At 55.6% G+C, this 12,549-nt stretch overlaps 1 protein-coding gene across 2 annotated transcripts in view; it reads left to right on the top strand.

Annotated features, from left to right (window-relative positions):
• Nucleotides 1-12,549, top strand: part of AKT2 (AKT serine/threonine kinase 2) — a 51,621-nt gene that overhangs the window by 36,113 nt on the left and 2,959 nt on the right. Inside the window, exons 5-12 of one of the 2 annotated variants that reach the window (XM_036274207.1) lie at nucleotides 6,460-6,613; nucleotides 6,942-7,073; nucleotides 8,422-8,487; nucleotides 9,517-9,585; nucleotides 10,206-10,328; nucleotides 11,357-11,485; nucleotides 11,653-11,867; nucleotides 12,359-12,446. In XM_036274207.1, coding sequence (XP_036130100.1) covers nucleotides 6,460-6,613; nucleotides 6,942-7,073; nucleotides 8,422-8,487; nucleotides 9,517-9,585; nucleotides 10,206-10,328; nucleotides 11,357-11,485; nucleotides 11,653-11,867; nucleotides 12,359-12,446 — 976 coding nt within the window. Of the gene's footprint in view, nucleotides 1-6,459; nucleotides 6,614-6,938; nucleotides 7,074-8,421; nucleotides 8,488-9,516; nucleotides 9,586-10,205; nucleotides 10,329-11,356; nucleotides 11,486-11,652; nucleotides 11,868-12,358; nucleotides 12,447-12,549 lie in introns of both variants that reach the window. The other variant, XM_036274206.1, reaches the window with a different exon arrangement.

Genomic DNA, 12,549 nt, shown 5'->3' with positions numbered 1-12,549 from the left:
CAGACCAGCACTGTGCCACTTTATCAGTGGGGCTCAGTGGGGCTCGGTTCCCTGACTGTCATGAAGAGCAAAGGAAAAAGTCAATGTGAAAGTGCCCACCCGGGGCTGCCCCCGGGAATCCTGCTTGTTGGCACTTCTCCGTCCCTCTGCCGCCAGCACCTCCTGCCCGGAGAACTGCGTGGTCTCATGCTGCCTCCTCTTCGCCCACACAGCAGCTGCTGACCTGAGACAGAAGTTGGATCCTGGCATCTCTGCATAAAACCTTCAGTGACTTCCCGTGGTGTTAAGATGTGAATCCTAACACGGCGGCACAGGCAACCCAGTGCATTCTGGGCCTGCCCACCTCCTCCATCCCCTCTGTGGCTTTCAGCTCCAGCACACCTGCTGGGCCTTCTGCAGACACCCAGGCTCCCTCCTGCTCAGGGCCTCTGCTATGCTGTTCAGCTGCCCGATTCCTTTCCCTCCTGGCACTTTGCATGGCTGCCTCCTTCCCTCCATTTCATTTCACAGCCACGTGCCAAGTGCGTGTTCTCGGAGCTAGGGATAGTCCATGTTCCAGGGATATCTTTCAAGTACTGGCTTGGTGCCACCTCCTCACCTCCCCAGACCACCCTCTGAGAAGGAGCTTCCTGTTCCAGTTCCTGCCTTGGAAACTTGACACACTTGTCTTCTCCATCAGGCTAGGTAGGGGCTCCATGGGGCTTGTTTCCTGCCCAGGGCCCAGAACCAGGCCGGTGTGCAGAAGGCAGGAGTGTTGCTGGCTGGCTGGCGAATTCTCACCAGCACCCCTTGTCCTCACTGTGCCGGGTGCTGCCCTGATGCTTCTGTTTGGTGTTGCAGTTCACCTTCACATTGCCCTCTGGTCCCTGCTCTGCATGGCAGCCGGCTGAGGCACAGGAAAGTGAAATCACCTGCCCAGTGCTGCCTCCAGGAGGGATAGAGCTAAGATTTATGCCAGGCCACCCGGCTCCACAGTCCATGTGCTCAGCGTATGTTCGATGCCCAGTATACGTGGGGGGCAGACAGGCTGGAGAAGTGAGGCCGCTGGGCCCCTTGCAGCCCGCTCACAGCAGAACTGAGCTCCAGGCCCTGGCTCCTGGCTCCCGCCTGGTGCTGGCCGGGGAATGTGGAGGTGGGGCACCAGATGTGTCTTCCTGGCCACAGAGCCCAAGTGAGGGACGGGAAGGTTCCTGAAAGTTCCCCTGAGGGAAGAAGTGCTTTGGAGACGGTAGGGGCGCCTGGGTGCCTGGGCCTCTGCTTGCTGGCCGTGTAACGGCACTGCAGCCTCTCTGTCTCAGCCTCCTCGTGTAAAGATGGAGGTAAATAACTATGTAATAGGGTTGTCAGGAGGACTCATGGGGTTACCTCTCGTAAAGCGTCTGGTCACTTTAGGTGAGGTCAGTTGTCCTCTTAGAAATTTTAAAATGCTAACTTTGGGTGTAAGACCATGGACTAAAGAAACAGCGCAGCCTCGGCTGGTGTGGCTCAGTTGGTTAGGCACTGTGTCAGGCACCAGAAGGTTGCCGGTTCTGTTCCTGGTCAGGGCACATGTGGGGGTTGTCGCTTCGATCCCATGTGGGATATGTAGGAGGCAGCCAATCAATGTTGTGCTCTCACATCTCTCTGTCTGTCTCCCTCCCTCCCTCCCTCCCTCCCTCCCTCCCTCCCTCCCACTCTCTCTCCTCTTCTCCGTCTCTAAAAAAATTAATAAAACATGTCCTGGCTGGTTTGGCTCATCGGTTAGAGCATCAGCCTGCGGTCCAGAGAGACCCGGGTTCAGTTCCCGCTAGGGGCATGTACCTCGGTTGCAGTTTGTCCCCGGCCCTGGTTGGTCATGTGGGTGGCGGCCACTCGATGTGTCCCTTTCACATCAATGTTTCTCTCTCTCTCTCTTCCTTGCTCTCCCTCCCACTCTATCTGAACAAAAAATGAAAAAATGTCCTCGGGTGAGGATGAAAAAAAAAATTAATAAAACAAAAACAAAACTAAATAACATGGCTTGTTGAATTTCAGGCCAGAAAAAAAAAAACACATATCCTCAGGTGAGGATTAAAGAGGGGGGGGGGGACATTTGTAACAAAAATACATTTAATAAGAGGGAGGATAGAGTGCACCTATGCAGGTGGAGGACGTTTGTGTTGCTGTCTAGTGGGGGAGTCCCTCGAAAAGGAAGGTCAGCTCCCGGGGCGTCCATCCCCGCTGGGCTCCTGGGCTGTTACGAATGTTCCTTATTCCCTGAGCCTGTGGGAGAGCACCCTGCTTCCCCCTCCTGGGCTTCTGCAGGGAGCATGGTGGGCTGCCAAGAGCCAGTTAGCTGCACCATGGCTGGTCTGTGTGACCTCCACAGGTGACTGCTCCTGTTTCCACATCAGAAACATACGCGTTCCTCCTTCTGTGCTCCTAGGGGAGATGGACTGAGGCGGTGTCTGTGGAGCTGTTATTCTCAAGGTGTCTCCTGGGGCAAAGCGATTGGTTCCCCTGGGGGCTTCCCTTTGAGACGAGGAAGGCAGAGCCCCAGCCCTGGGTGGGAGCTCCCCTCTGCCCCAGACACCATGTTGCAAACCCTTGAGGAGTGTCCTGGACCGAGGCCCTTGCTTTTTCTCTGAATTCTGAGTGCTGCAACCTTGCAACCTCGGTCCAGTTGGAACAGGATTGGGAGCTTGTCAGGCGTTGGGAGAGCCCGTTACTTCATCCAACCTCCTGGATCCCTGTGGGTCCCGTGGATCCTGTGGGGCTGAGCACCTGAGTCAGCATGGATGGGATAGGCCCAGGTACCACTCGTTGTTGTTTACCAACTTTCTTGAGCACTTTCTATGTGTGCAGTGCTTTGCACACAGCAGCTCACCAGCATTGCAGTGTCCCCAGCCTACCACAGAGAGGGATGGACTGGGAGGGGTGAGCTTTCCCAGGTGGCAGAGTTACCATTTGAGCCCCAGCCAGTGTGGCCCTGGAGCCCATGCTCCTGATCAGCTACTCTCTGGCCCAGAGAGGTTGCTCCAGAGCTCCGGTGGTGTAGATACAGCATCTGTCCATTCAGGCTGCTGCCAGTGGGCTGTCTGTGTTCTCCATCTTTCCCTCTCCCTTCCTCTCTCTAGAGTCAATAAAGAAAAAAAATTTTTTTTTTTATTTCTAAGAAAAAGTTACGATCTGATAAATTATTTTTCAAAATACAGAAATATTAATGTAGGCAGAGGCATGTATATTGTAATTGGTTCCAAAGAGAGCACAGGGTAAAACAAGTTAAGAAATGTCTGCCTGAGGCATTGGATCAGGGAGGGAAGCCAGTGCTGCTGTACCTGGGTGTGCACCAAGCCTTGGTGTGCTCCATGTGGGTGTGCACCAGGCCTCGGTGTGTTCTGTGTGGGTGTGTACCAGGCTCGGTGTGCTCCGTGTGGGTGTGTACCAGGCTCGGTGTGCTCCGTGTGGGTGTGCACCGGGCCTCGTGTGCTCCGTGTGGGTGTGCACCGGGCTCGGTGTGCTCCGTGTGGGGGTGCACCGGGCTCGGTGTGCTCCGTGTGGGGGTGCACCGGGCTCGGTGTGCTCCGTGTGGGGGTGCACCGGGCTCGGTGTGCTCCGTGTGGGTGTGCACCGGGCTCGGTGTGCTCCGTGTGGGTGTGCACCGGGCTCGGTGTGCTCCGTGTGGGGGTGCACCGGGCTCGGTGTGTTCCGTGTGGGGGTGCACCGGGCTCGGTGTGCTCCCTATCTGTAATGCAGGAGGGGTGAGTGCTCTGTGACTGTTTGCTGTTAGAGGTAGAATTAGACTGATTTATGCCTCTGAGGCCCAGTACCCTCCCCAGAGGTAGCCAGGGACCTGTATCAAGACGATCCTTCTCAGAGGTGTTTGTGCTCTTGTGAGTGTGTGTGCACAAATTCCTTTTGTTTCTAGCTTTAGTAGTGCGAGACTGTGCTCTGTCTGGTTGTTCCAAGTCTGCAAATAGATCTGCCTCATTCTTTTTCTCAGCTGCAGAATATCTGCTTTCCTCCTTACAGGACTCTGTGAGCTCAGTACTGTTGCCACGTTTCATTGAATCTAAGACACCGTCACCTAAAGACACCCATTATTTAATATAATACCATGAAAAAGCAATGCCCAGTTAAATGAGACATATGTTGTAGGACTTATGGATTATATATGTGGGATTTTAAAAAATAAATACTGTAATGTCCTGGCCAGTTTGGCTCAGCGATAGAGCGTCAGCCCGCAGACCAATGAATTGCAGGTTCAATTCTGGTCAAGGGCACGTGCCCTGGTTGTGGTTTGTCCTGGGCCCAGTCTGGGTCTGGATCGTGCGGGAGGCAGCCAGTTGATGTGTTCCTCTCACGTCGATGTTTCTCTCTCTCTCCCTTTTTCTCCTCTCTCTCCCTCCGACTCTAACTTACCATAAATAGAAAAATATTCTCAGGTGAAGATTAAAAATAATAAATAAATAAATACTGTAGCCCTGGCTGGTTTGGCTCAGCGATTGGAGCATGGGCCTGTAGTCCAGAGAGACCCAGGTTTGGTTCCCACTGGTTTGTCCTCAGCCCCATTTGGGGTCATGTGGGTGGAGGCCAGTCGATGTGTCTCTCTCACATTGATGTTTCTCTCTCTCTCCCTCTCGCTCTATCTGAAGATGAATGCAAAAAGTGTCCTCAGGTGAGGATTAAAAAATAAGTAAAATGAACAAATAAATACTGTAAATGTATTTTCCTTATGACTTTCGTAATAACATTTTTTCTCTAGTTTGCTTTATTGTATGAATATAGCATATAATACATATAACATGTAGAATAGGTTTTAATTAACTGTTATCGGTAAGGCTTTTGGTCAACAATAGGCTATGAGTAGTTAGGTTTGGGGGAGGTTAAAAGTTAGTATGTGGCCCTCGCTGGGTGGTTCAGTTGGTTGAGTGTCATCCTGTGCGCTAGGAGGTCATGAGTTTGATTCTCAGTCAGGGCACATGCTTGGGTTGTGGGTTTGATCCCCGGTTAGGGTGTGTACAGGAGGCAACTGATCAATGTTTCTCTTTCACATCAATGTTTCTCTATTTCTCTCTCTCTTTCTCCCTTCCTCTTTAAAAATCAATAAAAACATATCCTCAGGTGAGGATTAAAAAAAGTGGATTTTCAACTGCACAGGGGGTTGGTCAAGGGTCGACTGTAGTGCTCTTTGGTTTATGTGGAAATGAAGACTGGGAGGTATGCGGCCCAGCAGGGCGGACCAGGGTGTCCTTGGAATCTCTGTGACCTTGGGCAGGGGCCTCAGGGGCACAGAATAGTAACAACTGCTGCCTGGAGCTGGGGGGCAATTCTGGATGAGTCTGTACTCGGGCTTATTGAAATCACTGTGATTTTGGAGGTGGCCTGCTTGCGTTCTTTGAATTTTCTTGTTCCTAGCAGATGTTTCATTTTTCCCGTTGTTCATGTGGCTGTTTTATAGACATACGCAAAATCCATAGGGGATTCAACAAATATTGGGTTAAACTACTTAAAAAATTGGGTGGTCGCCTGGACAGTGTGTCTCAGTGGATTGAGCATCGTCCCATGCACCAAGAGGCCCCAGTTCGATTCCTGGTCAGGGCACATGCCGGGGTTGCAGGTTCAATCCCCAGCAGGGAGTGTGTAGGAGGCAAGTGTAGGAAACAGTGATGTTTCTCTCTCACGTCACCGTTTCTATCTCTTTCTCCCTCTCCTTTCCTCTCTATAAAAATCAATAAAAATACATTTTTTAAAAATGGGGTGGTGGGTCAGAAATGGGTATGGACAGTTTCATATCGTTCAGCCTCTTTTATTTTAGTCTAGGTCTCTGGTCACTTTCACTTGTTTTTCCCTCTCTCCAGACAGAACAGCTTGCAAGTATCAGAAGCAAATTCTTCCCCAGAGAATTCCAAATCATGAGCGACAGACTAGCTAATTGTTCTTAAACCAGGCTCCCTTTTGCTGGGACCTGCTTCCTTGTCCATCACTTCTCCACACCCCGCCACACTGGGAACCTCTGTCCCTGACCTGTCCTCCCAGCAGAGAACCCCTGAAGGGAGTCATGTCGGTGGCTCTTGAGATCTTCAGCTTCTCTGGCTAATGAATGCTTCCTTTCACTCCTGGTTTTCTTTAACAAAACGTCGATCACTTGTACACTTGAGCTTGTCGTTTGTTCCGGAGGAATTCAGAAGAGCACTTGTCTCTTCCTCATTCCAGGCGCAGGGTGGCAGCTCCTTTTCAAGGGGCTAGAAGGGTAGTCACCCCTCTTCGATCATTTAGTTGCCGCCTGACTTCAAGTGACCACTCCTGGGACATAGATGCTCTCTGTTCTTATCCCACTCTGCTTTCTCCCACCCAGAGAGCTGTAGAATTTCTGTCTGGTCCTGTCAGCTCCCCCCGGGCTCAGACAGATCGTGCCAAAATGCCCAAAGGTGTTCGGAGGGGGTGGGGCTCAGCCCTTCCTGCCCAGGACTTATGGCGCCCCAATCTGTCCCCACACAGGGAGGAGTGGATGAGGGCCATCCAGATGGTCGCCAACAGCCTCAAGCAGCGGGGTCCGGGTGAGGACCCCATAGACTATAAGTGTGGCTCCCCTAGTGACTCGTCTGCGGCTGAGTACATGGAAGTGGCAGTTAGCAAGGCACGGGCCAAGGTGGTAAGTGCTGGGGGGCAGGGCTGCCAGTCCATAAGCACCCCTTCCCCACAGCATTGCCCTACCCCCCTTGGTTTCCATACCAAGTGTGAGGGGCCCAGGGCTGCTCTGTGCCCACCTCCTCCCAAGGCCATGAAGACCCGTCCCCGCCGTGCCCACCCCATGACCAGGAGAGCTCTGCGGGAGAGCCAGCTGCTGCCCAGCGCGCCTTCCTGCTTATGCTGGAGCATGCTGGCACAGTGCTCCTTGATTTCCTCTCTCCTTTGTGCACATTTCCCCCCACGGCCCTGTGCCACAATGCGCTGACCTGCCCGCTCCCCGTCCCCAGCAGACCATGAATGACTTCGACTATCTCAAGCTCCTCGGCAAGGGCACCTTCGGCAAAGTCATCCTGGTGCGGGAGAAGGCCACCGGCCGCTACTACGCCATGAAGATCCTGCGGAAGGAGGTTATCATCGCCAAGGTGGGTGCTCCTCAGGCTGCTGTTGGCTGGCCTCTGGGAGTGGGGGACACTTCTGTGCCTTCTGCTGCCAGTGCCTCATTTCTCCACCAGACCCATTCCCTGGGGTCAGTCCTGTAAATCGCAGCAGGCACTGTCAGGGCCCGAAAGGGGGTGTCCCATAGGCTTCGAGGGTGGGGGCTGGGCGTAGGGTGTCTCCGTAGGAGGCTGGGCCAGGAATGGAATTTTGTTTCTTTTATTTTTTTATTTAATAAAGTTTTTTAAATGGACATTCCAAACATACACAGCATTTTTTTAAAGAAAAATACATATAATGGACTCCCATGTAGCCTTCATCCAGCATCAGCGATTGTCAGCATTTGACCAATCTTGTTTCTTAGCTCTGCCCCCGCCGCCCCCGCTCCGATTCTGGAGTATCTTACAGCACGTTTTAGACAGTGGAACCATTCGGACTCGGACATGGGTCTTTAACAGGTGAAGGTTTTAGAGGCTGTGATTGTGGTACTGTGATCACAGCCAACAAGATGAACAGCCCCGGTGTCACCAGTCCAGGGCAGGGTTCCTCAGCCTCGCCCTGTGACGTTGGGCCGACTGTTCTCTGCTGGGGCGTGTGTGTACTGCAGGGGTGGAGCAGCAGTAGCACCCAACCCCCCACCCCCGTTGTGACCATCAGCAGTGTCTTCAGACGTTGCTGCTGAACGTCCCCTGGGGATAGACTCACCCAGGGGCAGAGCCAATGCCCCAGCTGCAGGTGGTTGAGGATAGTCAGCAGCTCTTGGTGACAGCGACAGCGGTGCCCATGTTAGTCAGCGGGAGGGCTTGTGAAGCCACTGCTGGGCCCACCTCCGTTTCTGGTGGGTCCACGGAGGAACCCGAGAACCTGCTTTTCTCCAAGTTCCCAGGAGACACTGATGCTGCCCATGTGGGGACCACATGGAATCGGCTCCAGCCTGGAGTCCTGATTCTAGATCCAGTTTCTTCTTCTAGCAAGAACATTTATAGGTGGCGGTTCCCGAGGCCTATGGTATCACCCAAGGGGTCTCATAATGTCTGCTTGTTCCCTGTTAGGGATCTTGGAATTGGCCTGTGGGTCCGGGAGGTAACAGCCTGATCCCTTCATCATAAAGTCCCCAATCAGTTTCTCGCCTCATGGTTTGGAGATCAAGCCACTTGGTGTCCTTGCCAGGATCCCTTTCTTCACTAGGGCTTGTGGACGGTAACGTGCCGCTCCCGCCGTTCTCATCGCAATTGGCCGGGAATGGAATTGCATTTCACCAACATGTTGCCCCGTCCCTCAGGTGGGGGCAGGCTGCTGTCATCCACCAGCCCCTCATCTGGCCTCTGTCTGCAGGATGAAGTCGCCCACACCGTTACTGAGAGCCGGGTCCTCCAGAACACCAGGCATCCATTCCTCACTGTGAGTGGCTCCCCTCAGGCCTTTGCGCGGTGGGCGGCCTCCAGGCCCCTGGATAGGGCTCAGGGAACGAGTCCTGCCCTGCTGCTGTGAAGCCCAGACTTAGTGCTGGCCAGGTGGCTGGGGCCAGGTGTTGCTGGGCTCCCAGGTGCCTGAACTAAAACCCCAGGGTTGGCAGCTTCTTTAGAGATGGTGGCTTCATGTCAGCACCTCAGCCGACAGGTGGAATCACATTACAGGATGGCCCAAGAGCACATGGCTGCTGTCTTTAGGAGTTTGAAGCACCTAGCCTAGCTGGTCGAAGTGGGAACATTATTTTTTGGTTGTTATTTTAAAATGTAATCTTAGAAGCAGATGTATCATTGTGCTGCCTGTCAACTTAGGCTGAGCAGACACCTCTTTGGGTGACAGCCCCCAGTTAAACAAACCAGGTTGAGGAATGCTTGTGGGTGGTTTCTGTATCTCGGTTGCTGTCCAGGTGCTCTGTTAAGCCACAGCACTTGTTGAAATCTTATAAGGTATCTCCCTGTAGAAGACAGAGAACAGTGGAGTTGTGAGCAGAGGGTTCAACGAAGGGTTCTGAGGAACCCTTTGTCGGGCTTCTTAGAGCGCAGTTTGAGAACTACTTTTTGTTGGCAGATCTGTTGTCCAAGCTGTCTTTGGGGATCAGCTCCAACTCCCAGCCAGCAAACCTCGTGTATGTGTGCATACATGTGTGCGCGTGCGTGTGTGTGTTGCACGTGTGTTTGTGAGAGAGTTGAATGCATCTGACTGTAGGAGGAAGAAAAATGTGACATGGCTCTGGTTGCTCAAAACATAGCTGTCCCTGGCCGTGCCCTCGGAAGCTTAGTGGCAGGCAGAGGACAGAGTGCTCGGCACAATGACCCTCTCCTGGCCTTCCGAGCACAAGCCCACTCCCAGACCCCAGAAAGCGAAGCTGAGGTTTGAGCCCCAGCTTCCTGACTCCCATGGCCGGTCCGGGCGGGGAGTGTCTGGGCTGTCGGCAGTGCCTGGCGCCTTCCTTCCCCGCAGGCGCTGAAGTACGCCTTCCAGACCCACGACCGCCTGTGCTTCGTCATGGAGTATGCCAACGGTGGGGAGGTGAGCGCTGCCCGCCCGGCCTCCTGCTGGTCTCGGTCCCAAGTGTGGGGGGAGTGAAATGCAGGGCGGAGGGACACTCACCAGGGCAACTCGTTCCGCAGGTGGGGAACAGCTCAGAGGTCAGTGGCTTGCCAGAGTTCCCACAGCTAGTGAGTTGGTGGGCGGGATACAAACCGAGGTCCAGCAGGGTGTGCAGAGGGCCGTGAGGGTGCAGAGGACGTCCTCGGAGGGGACCTGTGAGGAGAGCCTGTGCAAGTTAGGAGCCACCGGTCCTGATGCAGAGCAGCCCCAGCTCCGCGGCCCTCGGCCCCTCACAGTGTGACGCACTGCCCATGGCCGTGGCCTCACCGGTCCCACTGGGCTCACAGCTGTTGTCACTTGCTCATGACTTGCGTTCCTCTGCTTCCTTGCTGCCACTTCCTCGTTCATGTCCCCTGCCTGCCATCCCTACTTTCCTGTGTCCGTCCTTCACGTGAGCTCTTCTCCAGTCGGTCCCTGCTGTCCCTTGCCGGTTCATGGAGGAGGTGTGATGTTGTCACTGGGCCGCCAGGCAGGGGCCCCTCCTTCCCTCCTCTGGGCAGGGGCCTGATATCCCGTCCCCTCCGCCCCTCTTCTGGCAGCTGTTCTTCCACCTGTCCCGGGAGCGCGTCTTCACGGAGGAGCGGGCCCGCTTTTACGGGGCCGAGATTGTGTCAGCCCTGGAGTACCTGCACTCGAGGGACGTGGTGTACCGCGACATCAAGGTGAGCGCACGGTTGCCTCCTGGCGAGGGCCAGGCTGGCCTGCGACACTCATGTAGGACTCACACCAGGGAGGCCGAGCTCCCCACCCAGGGATCTGTCTTGTCCGCGTGCCTGTCTAGCTCCCTCCAGGGCTTGACCCCTCCTGCGGAGGTCCCTTCCGAGCCTGCTGTGGGCAGGCCTTTCCGGTGCAGTGGAGGGTGTACATTGGGTATAGGCACGTTAGAAGGCAGATTGCAGATCCCACCAGTACTGCACATGTGCATACCTGTGAGCCAGCCATTGTGTCCTAGGCATGTGCACCCCAGGAACAGGTGCCTGTGTGCACCTCAGAATGTGGGTACACACTCCTAGTAGCCCTAGGCACACTAACCCCAGACTGGGAGCAGCCCAGCCATCCGCTGCAGGAGAACGGATGGTCGGTGCACTCGCACACTGGGACTGCACATCAGTTAGAACACGCCAGCCACGCGGCAGCGTGCACGCAGCTCACAGACGTGTTGGGGGAAAGCCAGGACAGGCAGGGCGGACCTGGGTTGCTGACAGGTGTATGCGTCGGCGGCAGAAGCTGGAGAAGAGAGGGAAGCAGCCCCTGTCAGAGTTGGAGCTGGTTACTGGTGGGGGGCACACGGGCATCCAGGGGCCGGAAATGATCTGTCGTGACCTGGGGGGGTTACACAGAAGCCCACTAAATGGCCCATTGGTATGAAGTTTAGGGAGAAGGAGAAAGAAAGATGCCGTCCTTCACATCCAGAGTGGGGGAGGCAGCGTGGAGCAAGACGGGGCTCCATCTCTGCCCTGCTCTTCCAGCTTCCCCGGGGGATGGCCGGTGACTGGGGAAGCATGAGTATCGGGGTGAGGGCTTGCCCCTGAGCTGGGGTGTACCCGTGGCTCAGCCCTCAGCCTTGGTGTGACAGCTGCCATACACAGCCCCTCCAGGCAGGGCAGGGCAGGGCTGGGCATGTGGGGTCGCAGTGCGGTGGCAGGAAGCTCGGGAAGACATGTCCCTGATGCACTGACTTTCCCTACAGCTGGAAAACCTCATGCTGGACAAGGATGGCCACATCAAGATCACTGACTTCGGCCTATGTAAAGAGGGCATCAGTGACGGGGCCACCATGAAAACCTTCTGCGGGACCCCCGAGTATCTGGCACCCGAGGTGTCTGGGGCTGTGATGCGGAGGGAGGCAGGGCCCTGGGACTGTGTTTCCCCCACCAGACACTCTAGGGCTGAGCTCCAGTTCCTCAGATCACCCTCCCCAGTCCCGGGCAAGGCTTGTCCCCCTGGGCCATCAGCTCCTGGCCCCTCACCGCCCCTCCCTGTCAGGTGCTGGAGGACAATGACTACGGCCGGGCCGTGGACTGGTGGGGGCTGGGCGTGGTCATGTACGAGATGATGTGCGGCCGCCTGCCCTTCTACAACCAGGACCATGAGCGTCTCTTCGAGCTCATCCTCATGGAAGAGATTCGCTTCCCGCGCACGCTCAGCCCTGAGGCCAAGTCCCTGCTTGCTGGTCTGCTTAAGAAGGACCCCAAGCAGAGGTGAGGACTGGCGACTGCCCAGCGCCACCTGCTGCCACTGCCCTCGGCCCAGAGGGCAGTGTCCACACACACACTGGTGGGTGTGTCGTGTGTGGTCCCCACAGCCTCTGATGATCCCCTGGCGGGCACTCAGGGAGCACTCCCTGGGGTCAGGCCTGTTCTTAGCTTCTGTTCACACCACCTTGTTTTATGGGGACCCTGAGGAGCAGGGCAGCCCCGCCCTGGCCTAGGGTGGCCCAGTCACATGTGGCAGAGCCAGCATGTGAGGTGTCGTCTGCCCCGAGCTCACATTCTGTGCTGGGGCCAGGTTGCAGCCTCCTCGCTCTGACTCGGGGCCTGTGAGTTCCCGCCCTGGGAGGAGGGGTCTGTGGCTGGGACAGGATTATTAAAGGTTACTCAGCCTGCATGGCACAGGCCCAGGCCGGCACCGAAAGCGTCTCCCGGAACCTGGCTGCCCCGGGGGTTGGGTGCTCATGGCCGTCTCTGCCTAGGCTTGGCGGGGGACCCAGCGATGCCAAGGAGGTCATGGAGCACAGGTTCTTCCTCAGCATCAACTGGCAGGACGTAGTGCAGAAGAAGGTGAGTGCCACCACCACCTGCTCTCGGCAGGCACTTGGCTCCTCGTGGGTGACCTGGGCCGAAGCCTCCTGTCCTCAGGATCCTGAGGCCAGGCTCCTCTCCT

Source organism: Molossus molossus, unplaced genomic scaffold (assembly GCF_014108415.1).
Source record: "Molossus molossus isolate mMolMol1 unplaced genomic scaffold, mMolMol1.p scaffold_m16_p_21, whole genome shotgun sequence".
Taxonomy (NCBI): domain Eukaryota; kingdom Metazoa; phylum Chordata; class Mammalia; order Chiroptera; family Molossidae; genus Molossus; species Molossus molossus.
The sequence above is the reverse complement of the archived record's forward strand: the minus strand, read 5'-3'. Positions and strand labels throughout refer to the sequence as shown.